This window comes from Lepidothrix coronata, unplaced genomic scaffold (assembly GCF_001604755.1).
Source record: "Lepidothrix coronata isolate B3197 unplaced genomic scaffold, Lepidothrix_coronata-1.0 Scaffold39, whole genome shotgun sequence".
Lineage (NCBI taxonomy): Eukaryota > Metazoa > Chordata > Aves > Passeriformes > Pipridae > Lepidothrix > Lepidothrix coronata.
Genome location: NW_016690219.1, coordinates 3,722,983 through 3,749,217, shown reverse-complemented (window position 1 = coordinate 3,749,217; position 26,235 = coordinate 3,722,983). Strand labels below are relative to the sequence as shown.

Below are 26,235 nucleotides of genomic sequence, written 5' to 3'. Positions count from 1 at the left end.
TGAAGATGCTATACTGTGGAAAAAAAGCCCACAACTTCAGGTCTCTGAGTTTTCCATCACCTGCAAAACCATAATCTGTTGTTGCTGGAGCTAAGAAGTTAATTTGTGCTTCACAAAAGCATTGAATGCCTCCACAACTCTTAGGACACCTTGTGGTTTATAATAATTTTCCAAAACAGCTGAACATATTTTTCTTCCTCGGATCAATGACTTGGGAACCATTACACCAGAACACATTGGTCCATTGTCCCACCTCCTCTGTAGATGCAAATTCACTCTGTTTCTCTTCAGGGGGAAGAGGGTTAGCAATTTGCTGAAAATTGCCCATCAAGTCGAAGAAGGGATGAGACTCAGCAGGACCCAGGGGGTTGCTCTCTGCTTGGTCCTCCAGACCTTTCTGTTCCCTCAGGAGAGTAGGGAACTGTGAGAATTTCCATCAGAAGATGGGAAAACAGATGGGCTAGTATGGAAAAGATGGACAGTGGCCAAGTCATGATGTGTGATGAAATATAAATGGACAAAAACACAGACTGGACAGGCTTGCAGCTGCTGAGGTAGCAGTTACTGTGAAGATTTTTTCTTCTCCAGGTGATGTTGTGTATGCAGATGGAACCTAAAGGCTCACAGGCTAAACTTTTTGGGGGGGCATGGAAAGTCTTATGCTGCGTCTGCAGTGAGCCAGCCACCAAGGGGTCTACAAAACCCTGAAACCAAATGTCAGTGCCTGATAAATAAGGGAAATAAACTGACAGGGGCAGGTTTAGATTAGATATTAGGAAGAAATTCTTTACTCTGAGGGTTGTGAGACACTGGCACAGGTTGCTCAGAGAAGCTGTGGATGCCCTATTCCTGGAAGTGTTCAAGAACAGGTTGGATGGGGCTCTGAGCAACCTGGTCTAGTGGAAGGTGCCCCTGCCCGTGGCAGGAGGGTTGGAATGAGATTATCTTTCAGGTCCCTTCCAACTGAAACCATTTCATGATTCTATGATAAATGACAGGGAATGGTCAAGTCCATTTGGTTGCTGCCACTCAACTCCTGCAAAATGTCATACTTTTGGCAATCTGGGGTGAAAATTCCCAGGATTTGCCTAAATCTGAGGAAAAGCATCAGCTGCTCTGCAAGAACAATCAAGATTTTTTCTCCCCTCTCCTTCAGTGCCCTCTCTGTAAGAGGAAGGGATCAGCAAGGTTACCACTATTCTGTGGTCAGCTTCTTTCCTGAAAGAGGTGGGGATGTAATTTTCTGCCCTTCCTCAGGGTAAGAAGAGCCTAGCTGAGCCACAAAGGACATGTTGAAACACCTCAATGAGAAATGAGGAGAGAGCAGAGAGCAAAACTGATGTAGGGTGGGCAGAGCCGCATTCATGAGGCCCAACAAAAATCCTCAAATAATTTTTTCCTTTAATTTCAGGGGTTCTGAGGCTTGATATTGACATTTTATAGTGTCTGGGTGATGATTTTTGATGTCCTGAGGTTGGCTAGAGTTGAACAGTTCCATTTTAAAGAATATATTATTTAAAAGCAGAATTGTTCGTATTAATTAAAGATGAGTGTCTGCAGCACAGATAGAAGCACGAGTCCATTTCTAAGAAGCAGAAGGTTGGTTTCTTTTGTTGTGGTTTTAAATCTGTTTTCACTGGCACAGGGGGCCTTTTATCATGGAATGTGCTGGAAGGATGGTCTGTAGATGAGCTAGATGGTAGGCTGTGGTGCAGTGCTCTCTGCTCCCACACTTTGGACATTGGAAACCTACTGCTATGTGGAATCACTTGGTCTTGTGAGGCAGCAAGAACAAACCAGTCCCTGATAACTGGATCATTTCCCAGAGCTTGTCCAAGTGTGCCTGCCACAGCAGATGAAGCACTTATATTCCAAAATATCTTTTGAGAGCTTGGGTTTTAATCTATGCTTATTAATCAGAATCAAGGACTCAATTAAAAACAGTTTTGTTTTTTCATTCACTTTTTTACCTTTTTTTTTCCTTTTTTTTTTCTTTTCCCTTTTTTTTTTTTTTATCAGGCACTGGTGTTTGAAAAGTGCACAGCCTTGGAAAGATAAAAGTCCTCAACAGTACCTGTTTTGCTTTGCAGATCCACTGCTGGGGGTCTGCAATGCTTGCTAACGTAAAAGTAGCTGCAGGCACTGTGACAACCCACCCTTAAGGGGAAGGGAGCACCTAAAACTCACATAACTACCTGTGAATTTATCATCACATTTTTAAAAATTATTGCATGTTTTTCAAAGTTCCATAGTAAGTCTTCCTGCATAGCTTTAAAACTGAAAGGAAATAGAAGCACCTAACTAGGGCTTTAATTAAAAATATCTTTTACCTCTCACTGCCCACTGGGACCTTTCCCTGTTTCCATAGCCTGTGTCTATGAAATGAGCTCCTCAAAATACACAGGGGAAGTTTAGGATAAAAATGATGCTTGACAGCAGGAGTTGGGATCCAGCAGACACTGACAGATGACTAACTTTGCTGTGGGGACTCTGAGAAATAGATGTCATTGGACAAATTGAAGGAAGAGATAATTACCCTTTTTCCTCTTAAAAAGATAACAATACTTGTTGGTACTAATTTATCCTTTTAGCTCTTGTCTTTTACTGACTCAGATAAAATTATTCATAACCTTATTGTTTTTAACGTATCATGAGAGAGCAGAAAATTATTTTCTTAATTAACACAGTTGATAATGTTATCACTTCAGCTGTATTAAGTCCTTCAAAATGAGCTCTACTAACTTTCTGTGAGGTGATGCTGGGTTCATGGATATCTTTTGTTCCATTCTGCCATTTATCACTCGGTAAATTAGTGTGCTTCTACAAATAATTACAACACTTGTACGCGGTCCACGATTTCTTGTGCTCTCTTTTCAAACACATGAAAGCATTGCTGCCACTGTAACTTTCACAAAAGATTTCTGCAGCATCTGATAATAGTTCAGTTTCTGTGATTCCTACGAAACATAGAAGGCTTTTTCTAATACTAAATACCTTTAGGTTTTTCAGATTTTTTTTAAATTTTTTTTTAATGGTTGGTATTAATATTTCCTTCATTAGTTACGAAAACGCTTTCCCGACTTCGTACCACTTTGGCTGTGCTACATAAACTAAATATACCTATTTTTAGCTGCCTAACATAAGCATAGTGATTGTTTTCTTACTAATTTAGTTGAAGGACTTCAGATTTTGCCGGTATGTGCCCATGTTTAGCTAAGCCCCCTGGAAGAAGGCGTAATTTGAACCTGGGTTAGTCCACTTCCTATTTGTAGCTTCCCAATATGTTTTAGGAGTTCACAGGAGCTTGCAAGCAATGAGGGTTGGTACAAGCAGGGATCACTGGCATTCCTATTAAAATAACATTTTATAGTACCTGTCACTGACAATTAACTTTCAGGAGCTGTGGATCAGAACATTTATGACTTTTACCAGGCATTTAATACTGTGGTACCTTAAAAAGCACATGTATTAATAAAACCAACAGAGTTAGCAGTTCCGATGTTGGTTCCTGAAATAATTTGTCTGGGAAAATGGACATCCCCTACATTTGCTAGGGTTTGCCTATTATTATAAAAGTTATCTCTCTCCATAGGTTTTTGCCCAACATTTAGACACTAGATGCTGATTAGGATTACAGCTTTTCTTGGAATTATGAGAGAATTAATTATTCTACCTTGTTAATTACATCTTTTTCTGTTTTATGTGCTCTAAAAGTGAGATCTGATTCTTGCATAGAGCTTTATTTTGGGGGACACAGTCAATTCCTGCCTAATCAGGATGATGAACATTTTTTAAAGCCATAATCTAGTATTAATCCCCTGCATTACATGTCATTGTTAATTTTTTGTGTAAATCAAGTAGAGTTGGGTTTTATCTCCTTATATCTGAAATTTATTATTAAGAATCAGTCATTATTACAATAATGAGGAGAGGTTTTGTATCTTTGGAAATTTGACATTAATTTCCCTTTACTTTTGTTGAAAATTTTCAAGAAATAATGTGCTCTCTCTGCTTAAAGCTACAATAAGGTACTTCTTTTTCAGCAACCAGGTAGGAGTACTCTGTTACAACATTAACATTTACAAGTAGGTAAAAAACTTAGATTGACCAGAGCAGCAAAATCTTCCACGAGTAGTTGGATCAGAGAGGGCTCCCTCCTGTCCCAGGGCCGTGATTTGTTTGGGAAACCTGCACCTTTTCTTTAATGGCAATTTAAAATCATAATGGCAGGACTTCTGGTTAAGCTTAACATATACAGGAGTTGAAATTTCCTTTTTAAAGCTACTTTTTTGTGTTCTTGTAAGCTGGACACGACTGTCCTTGTCAGCCACCTGATATTGACTGGAGTGGGAGATTCTAGTGTGGCTCAAAAGAAGAAAATGCCCTTAAACACTTTGGTATTTGTATCAAACCCAAATTGTCCTGACAGGTCCCAGATGTGCTTTTCCATTTGCATCACTTCAGACACCCAAATGCTGCAGCCACAGAAGAGTTGTGGCATCATGCAAGCTGGGGGATAGGAAAGCATCAGGATTCTTTTAAAGACCGGGTGGAATCTGGATCAAGACCTGTGGCTATGATAGGATGGAGAGGATGATCGTTCTGACTATTTTGTTTCCCAGATTCATGATTTAGTCCATCCTTTTGTACTAGATGGTGTCCTTAGACCATCTTTTTTTCAGAGCTGGAGGGACAACAGGGTTGTGAGTGCTTTAGGTGTACCAGGCCACATAGGTCTGTTATTGAGAAGACTGTGCCTTCAAAATGCAGGAGAGATAGCAAATGGGTAAAATAAGGCAATACTTTTTTCCTTCTCACCAGGTGCTGGCAAGAAGAACTGAGGGGTCTGAATGCCCTAAAAAGCTCCTGACTGTGTGGTTTCAAGCATGGTAGAAAGGTTTTTGCCTTATGCAAGGGTTCCTCACTTTACTTTTTCAGTTGTCCTGGAGGGATATTCCTCAGAGGTGTCTGCCACATTCTAGTTCTCCCATGTCTGGGTTCACTTTATTTCCATCAGTATATTTGACCTCAGTGGCCAATTTCCACATGAAAGGAAATGGAAAGAAAACTCAACAAGCCTTCCTACATGAGTCCATTATTTAATAATTCTGCTGCTTCTTCATGACTGTAGCAGCCAATTGCTGTTTATAACCATAACCAGGAAAAGCTATTTGCATTGGAACCCAACACCTAAATAACTCTAAGGAGAATTTATAGATATGAGTTTTCACTTATCTTTAAAATTTTTAGAGTTGCCATCTGTAGACATAGTGTCCCTCAGGATATGAAGAAATTGCTGGGACTGTCTTGCTGGTAATTACCAGTCTCTTGGCATTAAGAGAACTGTGTGTATAGATAAAGACAAGTAGTACAGTATACATTAAACACATTGAGCAATGAAGATAATCAGACACAAAAGATTGCCTTGCTTATTTTTTCTGGATTCTCAGTCTTGGAGCACTCTTAGACCAAGCTGGAAACAGGGAGATCCTTAAGATATTCAGGGAAGGCACTTCTAAAGACCTGGCTTGAAAGCCATGATACAATGGTACCTGCTCAGATGGGTTACTGTGGGGACTGCCACAGACCCACAGGATCACAGAATACACTGAGTTGGAGGGGACCCATCAGGATTATTGAGTCCAATGCCTGGCCCTGCACAGGACCCAGAGTCACATCATGTGCCTGGGAGTGTTGTCCAAACACTACTTGAACTCCATCAGGCTTGGTGCTGTGACGACTTCCCTAGGGAACCTTTTCCAGTGCCCAAACTTCCCCTGGGTGATGAACTTTTTCCTACTATCCAACCTAACCCTCCCCTGACACAACTTTGGGCCATTTCCTTGGGTCCTGTCAGTAGTCCTCACAGAGCAGAGATCAGTGCCTGCCCCTCCTCCTCCCCTCACAAGGAATTTGTAACTGCAATGAGGTTTCCCCTCAGTCTTCTCTTCTCCAGGCTGAACAGACCAAGTGACCTCAGCTGCTGCTCATATGGCTTACCCTCCAGACCCTTCACCATCCTTGTGGCCCTCCTTTGGACATTCTTTAATACCTTAATGTCCTTTTTATACTGTGGTGCCATGTGAATAACGATGTTCTTGGATAAAGTCATGAAATAGATCATGGCAGGATGCTTTACACAATTTTGAATTGGATCCTGCCATGCCCTGGCAAGTGGCAGAGCAGAAATGAGGATGGGAAGATGCATCTTGTGTATGAACAAAAATATCTTTGTGTTTTCCAGCAGCAGATGTGATCTATTGCAAACTCTGTTCTTTTTTTTTTCAGACACTCAACTGGACGTGAGTGGGATGGCATCAGATCACAACACTTCCTCCCAGGAAGAATATGTCCCACATTATCTCCAGAAGGGAGACCCTTTTGCATCAAAGCTTTCTAGAGAAGCTGACATCATAGCTGGCTTTTATTTGACAGTAATTGGTAATGATTTTATAACTGGTCTTTGAGATATGACTGCCTGCTTGTAGCTCTCACAAAGGAAGCAGAAGCTGCTGTGCATTGATGTGTAATTACATATTTCTTCATACTAGAAAGAAAAATCTAGGGGGTAGAGGAGAAAATGCATTAGAAATATGGTGTCAACAGTTAGTGTCAACAGACAATGCTGCTCCAGATAGCCACAAGTGACTGGCAGTGAACCTTCCAGCAAAAAGTGAATAAATGGTATTTTTTTTTCTACTGATAAGTTACTACCTTATGGTTTAATTGTCTCTGAGCAGAAATGAATTTTTTCCACTATACCATGTGGTCTGTTTTCAAAGCCTCTCTCACATGCCTGTGCAGCAGAGAACATTCTGAGATGTGCTTGTTTGAACCTTGCTCAGCTCCTGGCATCATCTGTCCTCTTTTACACGTTATACTGAACAATATTTTCTGCCTAGCACCCTCCCCGTCCTTCTGTGTTGCAGTCCTTCACCATGTTCAAAGTGACTTTGCAAGCATAATAAATACAATTACGTACTGGTTAGTGCACACAGGTGATAGCTGGGACTGATTTCTGCTTTAAGTATTCGTATGCCAAGGAGTCATCATTCAGCAGGAAAAATTCTGGTCTCCATTACTTCTAAGGATAAACTGCTCGTTCTTATTGATAATTTACCTTCTTTGCTTTATGGAGAAGGCTGGAGTTACATCTTTTTGTGTCAGTACTTGTCTCAACTCCCAAGGGAATGGCATGAGGCTGTGTCAGGGAAGGTTTCGGTTGGATATTAGGAAAAGGTTTTTCACCCAGAGGGTGATTGGGTACTGAAGCAGGCTCCCCAGGGAAGTGGTCACAGCACCAAGCCTGACAGAATTCAAGAAGTGTTTGGACAATGCTCTCAGGCACATGGGATTGTTGGGGTGTCCTGTGCAGGGCCAGGAGTCAGAGTTCGTTGACCCATGTGTGTCCTTCCAGCTCAGGATATTCTAGTCTAGTCTAGTCTAGTCCAGTCTAGTCTAGTCTAGTCTAGTCTAGTCTTCTTTATATATTTAGGTTTTGTTATGTTTTATGGCTTTGGTTCATGCAGTTTCTCACAGCGATTTTCTCCTAAAGCTGAGCTAAGGACACGTAAATAACTACACCAAACTGAGATCAGTTCAAACAGCTGAACACCAGTCTGAATACAGGGTGTACCGTATTCCTTGACATTTATTTCAGTATTGATTCAACCAGAACTTGTTCAACCAGTTCTGCACAAAATACAAGGATTGATCTGTCATTCCTACATTTGTTTCTCATTCACTACTTTACATCCTTCCCTCCTACTCTCATGTATTGCCTTTCCTCCCACTGATCTAAGTAATCTAATATCTTTTCTGTAATAAAGGTATCAGTTATTTTTATCATTTCTCTTCTACTTATGCCTTCTGCTAATTTATCATTTTTTTCCTGCTTGTGTCTTTATTGAAAAAAGAATTCAGAGCAGCAGAGGTGGCAAGTGAAGCTGTCTCTCAGTGCTGGTTTTGGTATTCATGCGCTGTTTTCTATGTATCCTCACTTTTCACATAGATGTTTTTTCCTGCTGCTCTGCAGAGAGATGTCTTCACTGAACTGTCCAAAACAACCCCCACTTTGGGTCTTTATTCACTCTGTTAAGGAAATTTAGCTTTAATCCCAGGAAATGTATTTGAGTAGCTGCAATGAATCTTTCTAATATACACTGTGTTACCTTGTTATGTTTGCTGTATTTAGGGTAGATTTATCCTGTTCAAAAAAAAAAAAAAACCCCATCAGGTATGAAACATATTGAAAAACTCGGGTGTAATCAAATTAACGCAAGGAACAGGAAATAAAAGTTTCCAGTGAAAAGCCAAAAGCCAGTCATAAAGGCAAAGCCTTCCATGAGCAGTGTGAGGAGTCTGCAATTATAATTCAAAAAGGTCTGATAATCATTTTGATATTGGATTTATCAATAAGATTCCCACCTTCCTGATGTTGTGGACTGGACATCAGACAGCCTGTGGTGGACTCATTGCATCCAGTGGCCCAAGTCAGGGAAGTTAAAGACACAGTTCTGCTGTGTGTGTGGCTCTACACACCATATCCCACACTTAGATCCAAATTTAACTTATTTTTCATGTGCTTGTTCTGCATTGCATTTTACTTGGTTAGTTACTTTACCCTTATGGCCATTACACAGTCCAGTAGCAGCTTTCATTAGAGGGAATTATGGTCTTCACATATGCATGTAAATGCTGCATTTGCATCTTCCTTGGACTTGGATCTGTAGAATAAGACACCATCGGTACCTGGCACAGATATTTTTAATTCCTTTTAGCAATCATTGCACTATTTTTAAGCACCAAGCTGCTGCTCAGTTGTGACCTCAGCCATTTCAGCAACTAGACCATTTCTAGACCAGCACAGCAATGTTTTAGACATTGTATATCATACAGTTAATGCACATGAAGTGGCCAAAGGCCAAGAGAAGTGCAGAACCCTCCACTCCCCCTCCTCCCTTTCCACCCTTTCGTAGGGATTTGTGTGAAGGAGAGTGTGATAGTTTTTACCAGTAAAGCACAATTTCACCTTATGGCTCAGCCACTAAGAGAGGAAATTAAACAAAACCGGTGGAAGGACCAATGCCAGGTCTTCTGTGTTTGTGAATAGATGGGGCAAAGTAGCCTTTAAGCACATTTTTCTTAAAAAAAAAAAATAAAGCTTGGCTTGGATTGATTCTTCTCATGTGAGCTGTAGCTCACAAGGCTGATTTAGTGTAGTGCCTTGGGGATGCCACCATTAGCACCTCCTGCTGTGCAGATCCAGATTTCAGTACCCACTCATGTTTAGGTGGATAGCAACATCTTAGTAATATCTTGGGCTTGAGAACTTAGAAGGAAATTCATCATCATTGTTCCCAGATACATCTCTGAGTAGCTTTTTTTACTTACTGCAAAAAAACCAAAACAACAAACAACTCAGATTTCCTTTTCCATTAAGCTGATTTCTGGCAATTCAAAGCATCCACATCTATGTTGGGACATAAAGCACTGCTCTGTAAAGTTTTTGGGTGGTAGATAGTGGAGAAGGAAGCTTACCTCTATGAAGCTATTCACTGACATCAAATTGCACACTGCAAGATTGCTAAGGCTGCAAATTTGCTTTAATTGGCAGCTTTACAGTTAATCACAGCTCCCAAGTGTCCAAAACAGTAAGCAAAATCTCTGTGCTCTAATAGCTCTTGTGCATAGCTGTGCCTTGGGGTAACTTTGCAGTGTTGCAGATTTTACTTTATAAATTGTGTGTGTAATCTAAAGAAGATAGAATACCAAGCTGGAGCATTCAGTTCCTGTAACCAATGAGGGTATGGAGAAAAGGAGGCTCAGGAGAGACCTTATCACTCTCCACGATGAAAGGATGTTGTAGTCAGGTAGGGGTTGGTCTCTTTCCCCAACAAGTGATAGGATAAGAGGAAATGGATTCAAATTGCACCAGGGGAGGTTTGGATTAGATATTAGGAAAAATATCTTCACTGAAAAAGTGGTTCAGCAGATGGAATAGGCTGCCCAGCGAAATGGTGGAATCATCAACCCTGGAAGTGTTTAGAAAACAAGTAGACATTGGACGTGATGATCTTGGAGGTCTTTTCCAATCTGAATGATCCTACAATTATGTGTCTGTGTTTTTTGTTATAACTTGTGGTTCAGACTGAACTTGTCACCTTCAGTTCAGTTCAGTGGCAGCACTGAACTGTGTTCCCGACTCCTTTGCAGATCCCTTCCAAGAAAATTGTGGCCCCTCTTGAGGATGGCCTGTGTGGACATCCTGATAGCAGTGAGAGGCAAGCCAGGAGGTGGGAAGCCAGGACTGCTATTGCACATCTTTTTGCCCTTGAGGTGTGTAAGGTGCAAATGAGTTTAAAATTTCTTTCAAAAAGGGAAAGAAGCTGCACTGTGGCTGAACAAGGCTGCGATGCTATCAGGCAACTTGGCAGAGCTTTAAGGTCAGACTGGCTCTACAGCTGAAGTATTGCAATTTGAAATAGAATAAGAACTATTTTTTTGTCTTTGAAGAAAATCAGGGGTCTTGACCAATCTGTGCTAAATTCTTTGTGAGCACATGATCCTTTTTCCTGATTAATTCATTTCCATGTGTAGTTTTTTTAATTGTCTAGAAAAAAAAATAAATCAAACTATGCATGTGGTTTTGAGAATCCAACTCTTTTTACTTCGTCACTTCCCCCGCCAGCTTTTTCATCACTGGCTTGATTGATTCTCTGTATGGCCAGGCAGGGTGACAAACTACTGAGTGGAGGCCTGCTGGCTGCCAGCTCCTCTGAAACCCTGTGGCAACTAACTATTGATTTGCAAACTGTTGCTGCATGCTTCCTCAGCATGTTATGAAACAGCTTAATTGAAAACAAAATCCTGAACTATCATTTTTGCTTTTTTTTTTTTTTCATTTTCTGTGGTGGTTTAGTACTGCTGTCAGTTGGAGGAACGGAAGCTTATTTCTTTAGTTTACTACTTTTAAACACTTTCCCCTCTTGCTGCAGGTTGTGTATCTCAGCCTGGCTCTTTCTCTGCAGGTGTCACTTTTTTAGTTGGCTCTTTGTATATATGTAATAGTGCTGCAGTGCCATGGACTGTTTGCCCTGAACTGTTCACTCCTGGAAAAGAGCCTTTATTTTATAACTGAAGAGCCTTTTCCCCCTGTTTCCAAACTACCAGACCTGGAGATTGCACCAGCAAGGTCTCCAGCTAACTGCTAGGAAAATCATTTAATAGAAGGGGAAATGGAGCATTAGATGCTCCTCTAGGAGATTATAAAGTTTTGATCACTGAGGAGTTAAAAAAGAACTCAGATAAGCAATTGTCAATGAAAGTATAGACATAAATTAATCACTGGACCCTTTCCAGACGCAGGATTAGGAGGTCAGTGGGCTGGGACTCTCTGGAACATTGGTATTAATAATTAGCAGTTGCTTTAGAGGCTTGCCTGATGGAGATGTCTCTCTAGACTGCCAGTCAGTTGAAAAAGATTCAGGAAAATGTCAAGTGCTTTCAAAAAGTATTTCAAATTGGATGCTGACACTCTAGTTATCTAAAATATCACCAGAGAGAAAAATGGCACTAAGAGAGAAAAGGATTAAAATACATAAAAAAATTCTCACGACATTGAGATTCATTGACTTAGCTGCAAGGAAGAAAATAATTCATATGAATACTTCTTTCTGCTTATAATTCAGATTAAATTTGTAGAGCCACAAGAGTAGACTGTTCTTTAAATTTAATTCACCAAGGCTAAATCAAATTTACTGCAAAAAGTTAAGATCAATAGTAAGCCAGGTTCTGTCCTGTCTGTTTTTTTTAAAATAATCTAGAAAACAATACTGTCAATATAAAAATAAGAAGAGGGTCCAATTAGTGTTGCATTTAATACCAAAATATTAAAAATCAATGTATTTTTGTCCTGAGTTTGGTAAACTCTTGGCTTTATGGTTACATGTCTTGGTTATATGTCTTGGTAAGCAACCTGATTTTAGCCTCTGAGAACCATTTTTCTCTCTGCCTCATGGATGTTCCCAGGTTGGGCTTCTCAATTTTTTGAGGACATGGCACCCTTGCAAGGGGATTGTTCCATTGATGGGCCACGGTAAATAATTAAATACCCATTTAAATACTGGCCTATTAATTACTGAATTACCCAATTAATTACTAAATAATTAAATTACTGAGCTTCAATTCCTGAGGTCTGGCCTGACAGAAGATTCTGATGAAAATTATGTGGTATTCAAAGGTGCAGTATTTGGAGAGGTCAGAGTTGCTGGGAGGCTTGGAGGGCTGCTGGGGTCTTTTAGAAACATAGAATACAGATGAGTTTGCCCCAGCAGAGCCATGTGTACGAAGACATCACAAAAAGTGACTTTGCTGCCTCATCAACAGAGGAAAGTTGGCGTATTTATGACTTCTTTGAAGTAGTGTGGTGAGTGGGCCTCAGCTGGTAGCCAAGCACCCAGAATGACCCTCACAGTGGGACAGGGAGGAAACAGGCAGAGAAAAAACAGTGGAGATGAAGCCAGGGTGGAGGTAAAGACAGGGAGATCCATCCCCAGTTACTGAAGTGGCAAACAGACTCATTGAGGGGAATTTAATTTAGAATCATAGAATTAAAGAATGGTTTGTGTTGGAAGGGACTTTAATGATCATCCAATTCCAATCCCCAAACTTCCAACCCCCAAAACTTAACATTTAATTATTGTTTACGTAGGGAGAAACAAAGATGACAAACATAAAGTACTTAAGGAGAACACCTTTTCTCGCGCTTCTCTGAGCTGAACTGTCCAAAATCTTCCTCGTTGCCATTGTAGGTCCCTTTGGTGAGACAATGTCAGCGCAGCAGGTTGGGGTTTCTGTCATTCTTTGCTCTTCAGTCTTTTCTTCTGTGTTTCCCTCCTTCTTACTTGTCTCCTCTGCTCTGGTGTGAGGCTCTATGGGCAAAGGTCCCTTTGGGTTTTCCACCTTTGGGTGTGATTCTTGCTTCATGAAAGGGATGTTGTGTGTGCTGTCCTGTGTTTCCTCAGCAAAACCCTCATGCTGAGCTTAAACTCAAACCTGAGTTAGTGAAGAAACATTTTTCTTTATGGGAAATGGAAACCCTACAGTTTTTGGTACCGGTGTGATTACTTCCATGGGTGATCAACCACTTGCAGTGTGGTTCTCTGTGGTTGCTTAGGTGGTGATATGGAAAAAAAGATGTCAGCCAACAAGAAATGGGTCCCTGCTCATGCACTGAATTCCACCTGGAAGTGAAAATCAGATTAATCAGATTAATTTTATTATTTTTCTTTCTGATTATAGAAATTATTTTATTGTAAAATTTAAGATTTTGTATTAATATCTTAATTTACATCCCTCTGCCTCTGCTTACAATATATAATAAATTTAAGATTGGTCACACAGGAGTCCTTATGGTTGCAGAGAGCTGAATTTCATTCTTTTGACCGTATAAATGTTTGTGAGAAAAAATGGGATTGACAATAACAGAGGAATTATGGGATTTCTATTGAGAGCATTCAGTCACAGTTGTGCAGACTCAGGTGGTGAAGGCAATGCTCTGCTGCAGAGGGGAAAATAGTATTTGCTGAGGGAGGGAGGTGTCTGTAGCTGATGCCTCTATGAGCTGCATAATGACAATGAGATGACCATGTTTCAGAGTAAAATGTCCAGCCTTAGGACCACAGATTTAGGCTGAAAATATCAAGGAATTTCACAGGGAAGATGGGGTATTGCTGTTTTTGAGGAGGCTTCTAATCTGATTGTTATTCTGTTTTTCATTATTACAGGGATCCTTTCAACCTTGGGAAATGGGTATGTTATTTTTATGTCCTCAAAGCGAAAAAAGAAGTTGAGACCTGCTGAGATAATGACTGTTAATTTAGCAGTGTGTGATCTGGGCATTTCAGGTAATTTCATGTCTTTGTTTTCACTCATTTTTACTATCCCACCATTCTTTCTGGCAGCAGCAAGAGGCATTCCTCCGAAAGTCAAGGGAGCCCCAAAGGCCTTTTGCTACTGATATTTCTGCTCTCTTATTTGCATATAAATAACATGGAAGGATGGAAAACAACATTCCTGAACAACTTGATGGGAAGAAATTAACAGTACAGAGGAAAAAATAAGGTTGATTTTATCAATCAGGCAAAACACCTGTTCATCCCAGCACTGGGCAACGTCTCCAAAAACAGTTTCCATGTGCACCCTGGCACAATAACCACAAAATAGCTCAGTATTACAGGCGCAGAAAACTATGTTTTCTTGCTGTAGGATGCAATAGAAGGGATCCAAGTGCCTCAAAAATACATGTTTGGCCAAATAATTGTAAAAGGTAGTAGTCACCAGCCTACCAAAGCTAATAGTTTTCTCTCTAGTTACCACCCTCCTTTATACCTGGATCAGAAAAATAAGCATTTGTGTCAATCTGTAGAGTAAGAGCAACAGCAGCCAACTGGGAGGATTTTTATTTCAACCCCACAGTCTGGATGTCCTGGCACGGAAGGAGAGAGCTTTGGAAAAGTTTATACAGAGTTGCAGAGTCAAGAGCCTCTGGAGATTGTTGTTTTGGCTGTTGACATGAGTCTCTCACTCAGCTGCTCATGGCTATGTGCAGATGCAGGAGAAGGGCAGGATGTCCTTTAGAAAAGGATATTTTGGATGGCAGGCACTCCAATATGTATAAAGACCCATCTGATCATGGGATCTCCCCCGTGCAATATAAATGGCAATATATTCCCATGCTCCCAAAGTCATCTGTCCCCTGTGTGTTGTTTACACTGGGAGCCCTGCCCTCAGCTGCAGTGCACCGTTTTCCTGCCCTCATCTCTGCCAAATGCTTCTGCTCTCATGCAAATGCCCAAAATAGCACTGAACAATATGAAATGGTGGCTCCCAGTCTCCCCTGACTGATGCCTGTTATGCTCTCATGGCACAAGGCTAAGGATTTGCTCACCCCTGCAAATTCCAGGGGTTTGGATCAGTAAACATGGATTTCTGAAGGAAATACAAATTCAGTAGAAGAAAGATGTTAGTACAAATATCATTGCTACCACACAGAAAAATCCCAAGATTTCTTTGGCATTTCTGCCGTGGAGTCACTATTTCCATCTTTCAACATTTAGAAGTTAAGGAGAAAAAAACAAAATGTTTTTTTACTCTTCTGTGATACTCCCATTTCCTTTGTGTCTGTCTTACATTATAAATCTCATGTTTGACTCTTATGATAGTCACTCCAATGATAGGGAGTTCTTCAGGAGAATTTCTCTAGCTATATATTTTGAATGTTGCCCAGAGAAGCTGTGGATACTCCATCCCTGAAGTATTCAAGGGTGGGTTGGATGGGGCTCTGAGCAGCCTGGTCTAGTGGGAGGTAACCCTATCCATGACAGGGGGATTGGAACTATTTGATCTTTAAGAACTCCTGCAAGACAAACCATTCTATAATTTGATGAGTTTAATAGGTATCTCCTAACCACACAAACTGTAGGTCTCAACCATGCAAATTACAGCTAGTTTGGGAGCCTTCTTAGCATGAGGGCTGACAGCTTCTCTCTTAAGGTGTGTCAACACCATACTACCTGGTCACCTTGCTTTCTTCCATGAGGAATCTCAATCTATCCGTGTGTTTAAGTTTTGGAATTAAAAATAATTGTGATTGGCACAGCCATGTGGTTTTTTCTTCCTTCTCTAATGTTTTTTTGCTAACTGATGATGTTCACCTGAGAAATGTGATGTATTCAATCTGCTGGACTGATTGGAATGAAGATGGGATTTTTTTCCCCAGGATCTTCACATTTCACACACTTATCTTGGCACCTCGTTCAAGAAACGAGTTCAGCCATGGCCCTGTTTCCTGCAGATTTCCACAGGGTGGCACCAGCCCCTCGTTCAAAGCTGCATCGGGCTCTTTTTGCACTGACACCGTGCTCTGAGCTGCTCCGAGTCCTGCTGCTGAAGAGAAATTTGATTTTGTGCAAATAAATGTGTTGGCCTTTAAAGCTGGCAATCATTTGCGTGAGTAAAGTTGCTGACTCTCAGCATATGTCCTAGACCTTGCCATATTTAATGTTTTTCTTGAAACTTAATCACTGAGGTCAGCTTTTGCTTGAAAAATTAGAAGTACATTTATTCTGCTCAGAGAAAAGCACATCATACATTGACCCAAGCACAACTTTCAGGCTCAGGCAGAACTTTCCTTACAGGCTTAGGCTAAAGGAAAATAATCTCAAAATACTTTGTTTAAAAATAAATCTGGTTTTGATGGGTTTTCAATCATGATGTTTTTGGCATAAAGATGGAGCAAAGGCCATTTTATGCAATATTTGGTTTTGGTAGAAATGTTTTAATTTTCTGCTAATACTGAAAACAGAATGTTTAGTTTTATGTCCAGTTTGATGCAAAATGGAATATTTTTGGGAACAATTCAAAATATTTTCCTGCAGATCACTTCAACATAATAGAGACTTTTATCTTCACTTCTATGAACAGGTTACCTTGTGGGAATTACAGTTTGCAAGACCCTCTTTATAAACCAATTCACTGAGCTGCTATGACATTACAGACACTGTGGTTCAGCCAGGGAAATTAGCCCAGGGCAGCTGAGATGTTTTCAAATCCTTGAGGTGCTCTGGCTACTCCTGTGGAGGAAGGAATACAGTCACAGGAATGTGGAGTTCAATATTTAATGCTGTTTGAATATTGCAGTTGAACTGTTCAGGCCTGGGAGCATTTCAGGTCAGTCTTGTAATTAGAAATGAAGGATTTGGAAAATATGCTGATGTTCCTAGATTATAAATTTTTGAGTTTTCTGTTCCATTAACGTTGTTTTCTTTCTTTGTCTGGTTTTTGACCAAAAAAAAAATAAAATATTAATAATCAGAAGGTAGTGGTAATTTTCTAACTAGAAAATGACAAATTTCAAACTTTCTTATTTTTACAATGCTTACAAAGAATATGAATAAGGTAAATCTGATTTAATGTGAGAATGGAACAACATTTGTCTCAGCTTCACTTCTTCCATAATGCACCCCTCAGTTTTACAAATGGAGGAATGAGCTGAAGTGCCACTAAGACAGAGCCTCAAAAATATTGTATGTTATATATTTCCCCTCTTTTGGGGGAAACTTAGAAGGTTTTGATGTCTGTGACCAGGTGGCTTGTTGAGAGGCACCAAGGAAATGTGTGGCATGGACAGGAGCTGAAACTACTTCTGCAGCTCAACCATAGCAGAATCTTTCCTTCTCATCTAACACTTCACTATGTATCCTATTGTTGGGCCTTATGTATCCTTAACTACTTCTGCAGCTCAACCATAGCAGAATCTTTCCTTCCCATCTAACACTTCACTATGTATCCTATTGTTGGGCCCTGTCAGGTTTGTAAAAGTCCTTTTTGAAGGCAAATTTCTTTATCTTGTGCTTCAAGACACTCAGTGGACAATCCTAGGGATGTAGATTAGATCTGTGCCTATTTCAAGCCCAGACTCACCCATCACCTGTACTGTTTGGATACTGACATGTGTTTACATGTGGACTTAACATATTCTGAAGTTTTCATAACGGGAAGAACTTGCCCATGGTGGGTACCAGAATACTGGTTTACTTCTGTTTCCTCTGGCTATAGCATAGCACCTATTTCCAGCAATTCTGCAGGCTTGGCTCATCCTACCACAGTGTTGATGCTATGGGATGTAGCTAGAGCTGTCTTAGGCTCAGTCTTGTGGATGGAGGGCACATGAGCCATAGAATCACAGAACACTTTGGGTTGGAAGGGACCTTAAAGATCATTTGGTTCCAAACCCCCCAAATGGGCAGCAACACCTTCGCTAGACCAGGCTGCTCTAAGCCTCATTCAACCTGGCCTTGAACACTTCCAGGGATGGAGCATCCACAGCTTCTCTGGGCAACCCATGCCAGCGCCTCACCACCCTCACAATAGAGAATTTCTTTCTAATATCTCATCCAAATTTACCCTCCTTCCGCTTTAAGTCCTCGCATCTACTGTGCCTGAAGCCTCCTCTTGACATTGAAGTTTTGTCCAAAGGAGAGGGTTTGCCTTTCTGAAAAAGGGTGGTTTTATCGATGATGGGGCTTATCAGTCAACTGACACTCTCTTCTCCTTTTTTGAAGTTGTAGGCAAACCTTTCAGTATCATCTCCTTCTTCTGTCACCGCTGGATGTTTGGATGGATAGGCTGCCGCTGGTATGGATGGGCTGGTTTCTTCTTTGGCTGTGGGAGTCTTATTACCATGACAGCTGTCAGCCTGGACAGGTACCTAAAAATCTGCCACTTGTCCTATGGTAAGACAACTCTATATCTATATATAGAGATAACTATATTATCTATGACTACAGAGGAATCATATGAAGTGCTATAGTTTACTACACTGAAATCACATTTAAGCTCTTCCGAATGCTTTTGTAAAATATAGAGGAGAATACATAGATAAGAGAAACACATTTTCATGATCCAAGTAATCCCAGTTAAATTTTTTTTACTGGACATAACATCTTCACTGTTGTCTCTCTGCTGTCTGCTTAAGCCATGAGTTTTCGTAATCCATCACAGATAAACCATTTTATGTATCAAGGCTAATTAACATTAGCAGATGCAAGTATTGCACATATTTCAAGATCTTATGGACCAATAAATAAAAATATTCCCTATTAGATGCCTAAATTCCTCTAAGATATGTGGTAAGCTATTTAAAACATCTAAGAGATTTGGATGGGCAATAATTCATAATGTGATATCATCTCTCTAATATGGAGATGGAACCTGACAGGATGAAATGAATTTAGCAATGAAAGCTGTTACCATCATATCCATCGATATTTGTATGTCCTGAATATGATGTGTGATATGCTTCATTCTTTCCACTTAAAAGAAATTGTCACAGTTTAGAAAAGATGTTCTTCCTGCTTTGGAAAGGACTAAATTCCCATTAAAATACAGGGAATACTCAAGGTGTCTTTACATATAAGAAACACCTTGCCCAAGTGACTTGAGGGGTACACAACAGATTTCTTTATAATGACATAAAATGTCAGTCATGTAAGGTTAAGTTATAAGGAATGTCTACAGCTAGAAAGTGTAAGTAAACCAGTCTGTGTAACCAGTTAAAGTCTGTGGTACTGTGCTAAGACATGCTATCATGTAGATCCTGTGCTATCATAGATCCTGGCATGCCCATACTTTTTCCTTAAGTGGGAGTGCAGGGCAGGTCTCCTTAGCAGAGTTCTAGGTACACCATTCACATTAAGCAGGATTTCAGTTCTTCCTATAGAAGTCTTATCAAAATAATTCAGTGGCAACCCAAATCATGGACAATTTTCCACAGACTTGGTGAACTGAAGTGAATATTTCATGCCTGGCTGCATTCATGCCACCAGCTCTGGTATTCAGCATTGCATCTGAGTTCCCTGGGAACAGAACACTTCAAAACCTTTATGCTCAAGGACTCTGATCATGGTTGTCCATACAAAAGGATGGAGACCAATAAACATAATGCTCAATCTAGGAGGTTAAATTAGACATTATCTGTATAATGACCAAATCAGTCATCAGGAACCTGGTGCACATGTTTTTTACCTACATCTTTTTTTTTGGTACTAAGTTGCTGTGGTTTGACAATAGCTGCAAAAATAATGTCACTCTTTTAATACTCATTCTGTTGTTGCTCTGTTTTTCCACCCCTGAGCCCAACAAACCACCTTTCTGTCTCTCAGCCATCATACAGGAATACATAATTTGTCAGGCAGTGTTCATTTTCCTTCCAGTGATCTGGAAACGTAAAATCAGCTGTGAAGGGAAACTGGTCACATTCAAATTACAGGTGCTTCTTTGCTTTGATCCTGAAATCCAGCAGAAAGCTCCCCAATGTTGGTGTGAAGTGAGTGAAAACTCTTCTGTGAGTCAGGGACTGCAAGCAGTTTGGAGCTTCCGAAGTTAAAGGATCATTACACCATATTTCGAGTTTCGGAAAAAATTACACATTTTTACTTGTTCTATCCAAATCCAAAATGTTGAATATAGGTGATGATAGAAAGCTTGTAAACCAAAGCTTTTTCCACATGGATTAGAGCTGTATGCAAGATGAGCAGAAAGACAATATTCCACACTCCACAGCTCCAGACATGCATTTAATAAAATTAGGCTTAATTAAAAAAATGGGCAAGGATACACGAAAACACCTGCTATGGATACTTCTGACAGGACACTCATGGTGATTTTCTATACTGGAAAAGAATGACAAGGTAAAAATATGTCTTGCATATCTCATTCCCTCTGTAAAGCCTTTTTTTAAAGTCACTTAGTTTAATAATTTATGTTGAGAACTGTCCTGAGATTGAACTTTAGCCAGGTAATACATGACAGAAAGAATAGGAAATAATGTAAGTTACAATGTACAGTTGCTGTGGGTGAGCCTTCATACTGAGTAATGAAAAGCTGAATTAAAGTCTTAGTCCTTCATGTAGGTTGAACCTCTATCTCATCTGATCACACACCATGAATACACTGTTAGAGACCACAAAGCAATTTCCAAAATTATTGGACAAGATTCTCACAACTGTTGCTGGACTGGTTGCTTGGATTGTTTTGGTTTGGAGTCTTCTCAGTTGTAAATCATCACAACTTAAAGCAAAGATCTAAAATTAAGTTAGGTGGAGTCTTTCATATGAGTGTGCATTTCTCTTCATGAGTGTCGTGGTTTGAGCCTCAAAACCAATTTTTCAAACCCCCACAAATCTGCTAAAATGTTGAGAGAAGTTTTCAGACAGGCAACAAACTCAGCATGGGGGAGTTATGTCAAAATTTATTACTAACAAAATAAAACCTGTAGAAACTAAGAAGCAAATAAATACACAGTATTAACACAATTTCTACCACCCCTGGGGCCCTCCCATATCAGTCCAGAAGAACCTTCAGGGCAGGAGGGGTCTTCTGCATCCCCACCAGCTGCTCAGCCTCTGCCGAGGGCTCCTCCTGGACTGCGAGGGAACACTTGCTGCACCAGGTCTGCATCGTGAGCTACAGGGAGTCAAAGCTTTTGAGTCCTTTTCTCCTGCTTTGTGAAGGTTCCCCCCAGGAAGTAAGATTTAGGGACTTCTCCACTTTGAACCTGCTTGATTTGGCTTCTCTCTGTCTCAGCTGTAGCATCAGCTGGGCTGCCAGGTGGCAGGAGGGGCCATCCCCTGCATTCCTCGTCCTTTGGTTTTTGGCTGCCCTGGTCCAAACCTCAGCAGGGGCACCTCCGAGCTCTCAGTTTGTCTCTCTCTCCAGTCTCAGCCCCAGTCGCCCTCTCCCCCCGCCATGGCAGGGGAGGTGGCAGTGAGACTGCTTGAAGTTTCTCTCTCCTCTGCCTGGAATTCTTTCTGCTCTGCTTCACGATCACTGCTGCTGCCTCCCCCACTCACAGGGGGGAAAACGGTGAGGGAATGTTGTAGCCCTGGCCATAGTACCAGGGCTACTGGGTGCCCAGGGGCACCCCCAAACTCGGGGCTCCCCTCAGTTACCTCATGGCTCCAATTCTCTCTGCCAAACAGCTTCTCTTTAGGTCTGTGTAATATGCTAATTTTGCAGGGGCACTCTGATTGGCTCAACACCAAGAACACCACCCCTAGAGTTAACCACTTTCCCACTGCAGGGAAAAAGCCTTTTTCAAACTAAGACAATGAGGCACAACACGAGCTGGAGGGCCTTGCTCAGGATCACTAATGATACCTGAAAAGAGGCAAGATTAACACTACAGAGTTGTTGTAAAACAGTTGACCAAACTCGTACTTTATAGAATCATAGAAGAATAGAATGGTTTGGGTTGAAGGGACCTTAAAGACTATCCAGTTCCACCCCCCTGCAGGACAGCTTCCACTAGACCAGATTGCTCAGAGTTACATCTAACCTGGCATTGAACACTTCCATGTGACATGGCATGTTCAATCGTGCCAGATACATCTGGGCATGAGCTTGTAACTCTGGAATTATCTTGCAGGTACCTGGCTGAAGAGACATCATGCATTTGTCTGTCTGGCAATAATCTGGGCCTATGCCATGTTCTGGGCTACGGTGCCTTTTGCTGGGGTGGGGAGCTACGCCCCTGAGCCATTTGGAACCTCCTGCACTCTGGACTGGTGGCTGGCACAGGCTTCGGTGGCTGGACAGGTTTTTGTTCTCAGCATTCTTTTCTTCTGCCTCCTGCTCCCAACTGCGGTGATTGTGTTTTCCTATGTCAAAATAATTTTGAAAGTCAAATCCTCCACCAAAGAAGTCGCTCACTACGATACCAGGATTCAGAACAGCCACATACTCGAAATGAAGCTGACCAAGGTAGGAGCATTTACCTCGGTTTGATTTGTTGTGTCACAGAAGCAGGTTTGGAGACAATAGGATGATGCCTTGAAGGTGGTTCTTGTAGCTTTCTCCTTTGTTGCTGTCAAGATGGGAAACACAGGAGTGGAAACATAATTCTGTGATTAGAGCACTCAAGTCCCTGAGATCATGGTTCACTCTGAAGCTCTGTCACAGCTTTCCTGTGTGACCTTACAAGTCATATCATCTCCCTGTGTCCTTGTTCCCCACCATAAAGCACCCTTTGCTTTCAGGAACAGTTGTAAAGATTAATTTAAGGTGTTCGAGGTGCACAGAAATTATAACAGAAAACAGATAAGGAGCAGATTTTGTAGCAGGGAAATAAAACTTTCAGACAGTTTACGTTCCTCTGTTAATGAAGATATAAACTAAAATCAGTCCTGTGACATTGCAATTGTTTTTATGCAAATAATTTATCATTTGAGTTCAGCCCTGTGATAAAAATACACTGAAGTACTAAGATTAATTTTGCATCTTAGACCATATCCTGTTTTTCCTTAAGATTGAATCTATTTTCTCTTTGGCAATGGTGACAGCCATGAGCCTTGATACTGGTTATTGTGCCAGCAAATCTCTCAAAATAAAGACTTGTGTTGAGCAAACCGAGATTCCTTAGCTGTAAAAAATTCACCAGCCTCTGTAAGCCATGCCAAGAGAGAGACAAGCAGCAACTTTTGCTTGGTTGATCAAATTTTATTGCATTTTTTTTGTGAGTGAAACTGAAAATTATATAACATAGAACAATAAGGGACAATATGTCTAAACATATTGGAGAATCTCAGCCGGTACCTGTACAGCCAGTGCTGCCAATACAGCTGGTGCAGCTGTACTTGCCTTTCAAAGGGGTGTTTCAATACAGTACTTTCTTGTGGTTATTCAGCAAATTTCCTTTGAAGAACAATGCAAACTTTTGATTTGAGGCTGCAGATTTATTTTTGCCATATTGGAGGGATCGCATAAAACTTCAATGTGATCTGAGTTGAAGCACTAGTAGTTGTCCCTCCTGTCTTGGACCCACAGTGGGGAACATAATGTTGGGATAAATATAAATATGGAAAATGAGTCTCCCTTATAACCCATTTGACTCCAGAGCACAATTTATAACAAAAAGGCTGTGTTTGAGACCCTTGGCTCACATGCACATCACTTCCTTCAGTGACAGACAACAAAAAAAAGTACAGAAAAGATTATGCAACATCCAAAATCCTTTTGCTTTTTGGTGATTTTTTTTTCCTAATCCTGCTAATTGCCTTATTCCAAATGAGTGCACTTGTACTACTCCCAGTCTGGATGCAGCAACAGCCTGTCAATGGCAGCAGTATAATGGCAGATGTTCTTCAGAATGTATTATTGCATGATGTCATCTTAAACTATACCAGGCTGTGACTGAGTGCAGACAGACTGGTTCAGGTAGAGTATATAAATCTCCAATTTTAGCCCCAAACACTTTATTTCACATTTATACTAAACTTTCTTATAGTTACATTTTCTCGTATTATAAGGAAGTCCTTTACTAATTTACTGGGAACATGTTATCAGAACTGAAACATTTGCTGGAAATATGCTTTTTTAGACTATCTACATATCTTAATGGAGTACAAATCCATGATATGTCTTAGAAGAAAGATAACTAAACATTGTACTAGCATTGTCAGTTTTAATTATATTCTCAATTTTCAGAAGATCTTTTTCGCAGCTCTGATATTATCTGTAAGTTATCCTAAAAAAAAAAAAAAGAGATTCTGTGTTTTGAAAGGACTCTCCTCCTTAAATAATTTAAATCCAGTGTCAAATGATTATAATTTTCTGAGATCTCATTAAGTTTCCTCATCTTTAGCCAGACTTTATGGCATTTTTAAAGGTCTGTGATAACAGACTCATTAACTACTCTGTGTCAGGTGAAAGAAAAACAGGCACTAGATAAAGATGTGTGACAGATTTTCTTCATATTGAAAATTTACCTGAAGCAAGTCATCATTTTTCTTTTCCATTCAGTGTCATGTTCCCTTGCGTTCTGCCCTGCTCTGTGCCGTGCTTCCAGTGTCTCTCTGTGCTGGATAACCCTCCTCCTCTCTTTTCTCCTCTCACAAGGTGGCAATGTTGATCTGCGCAGGGTTCCTCATTGCCTGGATCCCCTACGCCGTCGTCTCAGTCTGGTCAGCCTTTGGACAGCCGGATTCAGTTCCCATTCAGTTTTCAGTGGTACCAACACTGCTTGCAAAGTCAGCAGCCATGTACAACCCAATTATTTACCAGGTCATAGATTGTAAATTTGCCTGTTGCCGGTCAGGAGAACTGAAAGCGAAGAACTCTTTGAAGAAATCAAGGTAATTTCTTCTTTGAAAAGTAGGATGCCTTTAATTACACAACATTCCAAAAAATACCAAACTAAGATCTACCAAGGATCACAGCTCTATGAAGCTTATTTCTTGTTTTTAACCATGACTTATTTGGGGTATTTCTTGCCATGGGAATTTGTGAAGTGGCTCTAGATGTATAAAGAGAAGCAAGGAGACAGTCCTTACTTTTAGATCCAGCTGCAACTCCATTAACATAGTTTGGAAAAAAGACCCACTGCTTTTAGTGGTTTTGGGATCGAGCCTGTCTTCTTGTTCCTTTTCTTTCGTGTCATCATACGATTTTCCTCCAGAAGGTGTTGATGACCTCTATTGCCAGTGAAGTAAATGGAAGAGAATTGTGCTAATTCCTTACATAATTAACCTGTTAATACTATGTCTTTCAGCTACAGAATCAGCAGGGAGAGACAATAGTTCCTTAATCACCCTGTAGGTAACATTCACACGAAAAAACCAAGCCCAAACTCAACAAATCAAAGTATAATAAGGTCGCATAAGAAAGCTCCTTTCTATTTACAACTTTCAGTCAAAATTTATGATGAACACCAGTGGAGTTCCTGAAAACACTAATTATGCACTTGGAGGAAAAGTGCTTCTAATTCTGCATTACCCCAGACAAGTACCTTACTTCTGTGACTGAACAATGAGAAAATGATGTGTGTTAATCTGGCAGTGTAGACTGACACAAAGGCCACCAATGCCATACCCCATATAAGTGACTGCGAAACATTAGAATTCCAGTAATTTTCTTCAAAGGCCTAAAACATATGTGCCTCAGCATGTACTTATTAGGGGCATGAAGGACAACTTTATCATTCATATTATTCCCTTATCACTTCCAGCATTTTTTGACATGTTGCTCAGAATGAGTCAACATCTTGAGCTTCCACAGCTTCTCACAGCAGATCATTCCATAATCTTGCACTCAGATTTACTTCGTCTGCAGAACATATAGAGTATAAACATGTTTTAAATGTTTATAGTTTACTAAAAACCCTTCTACAGTTTTAGTCAAGTGAGAGACAAATCCAAAGTAGCCTTCAGTGAATCTTTGGTGGCTGGATTCGTGTTTAACCTCCAAGTTATCCCTCTGAAGGAGGTTTCACCTAGTCCCTGATGCTGAATGCAAGTTGGCTTTCCTAGGCCTGTGCAGTGAACGAAATGATCTGGAGAAACCACTTCCCAGAATGAGGAACTTAATTTCCAGCTTGGTATGAACAAAATGATCATTGCCCCTTCTCCGTCCCACAGGACATACACCATATCTGCACACAGAGACTCGATGGTGATGAACGAAACCCAGCTGGAAGCGTGAAGGCTCATTTCAATACAGAAAATGAAAACCTGATGACAAACAACTCTACTGGCTCAAGCTCCTCTTTCTGTAAATTAATTAAAACATGGTGACAGTTTTATTTTACTCCCTAGTCCTCAGTACAATGTAGTTCTTTCCATCTTGACCAAAATAGTGGGATTAAGGCTGGGAAAATATTTTGAGTACTCAGAGGAAGAA

The 26,235-nt window shown here is 40.5% G+C and overlaps 1 protein-coding gene across 1 annotated transcript; it reads left to right on the top strand.

Moving 5' to 3' along the window:
• The first annotated feature begins 6,281 nt into the window (after window positions 1–6,281).
• Window positions 6,282–26,122, top strand: OPN5 (opsin 5). Its single transcript, XM_017813009.1, has 6 exons — window positions 6,282–6,441; window positions 13,788–13,907; window positions 18,126–18,296; window positions 21,989–22,323; window positions 24,457–24,692; window positions 25,974–26,122. Exons 1-6 carry the CDS (start codon window positions 6,312–6,314, stop codon window positions 26,035–26,037), a joined length of 1,056 nt encoding a protein of 351 aa, XP_017668498.1. The 5' UTR covers window positions 6,282–6,311; the 3' UTR covers window positions 26,038–26,122.
• Window positions 26,123–26,235: the final 113 nt, after the last annotated feature.

What these genes read in the sequence shown, in the direction of transcription:
- OPN5 (XM_017813009.1), top strand. Translation starts at nt 6,312, where the DNA reads ATGGCATCAGATCACAACACTTCCTCCCAGGAAGAATATGTCCCACAT. An exon ending in AATCTGCCACTTGTCCTATG is followed by an intron (nt 18,297 to 21,988) that starts GTAAGACAACTC and finishes ATTATCTTGCAG; the next exon opens with GTACCTGGCTGAAGAGACAT. An exon ending in AACTCTTTGAAGAAATCAAG is followed by an intron (nt 24,693 to 25,973) that starts GTAATTTCTTCT and finishes TCCGTCCCACAG; the next exon opens with GACATACACCATATCTGCAC.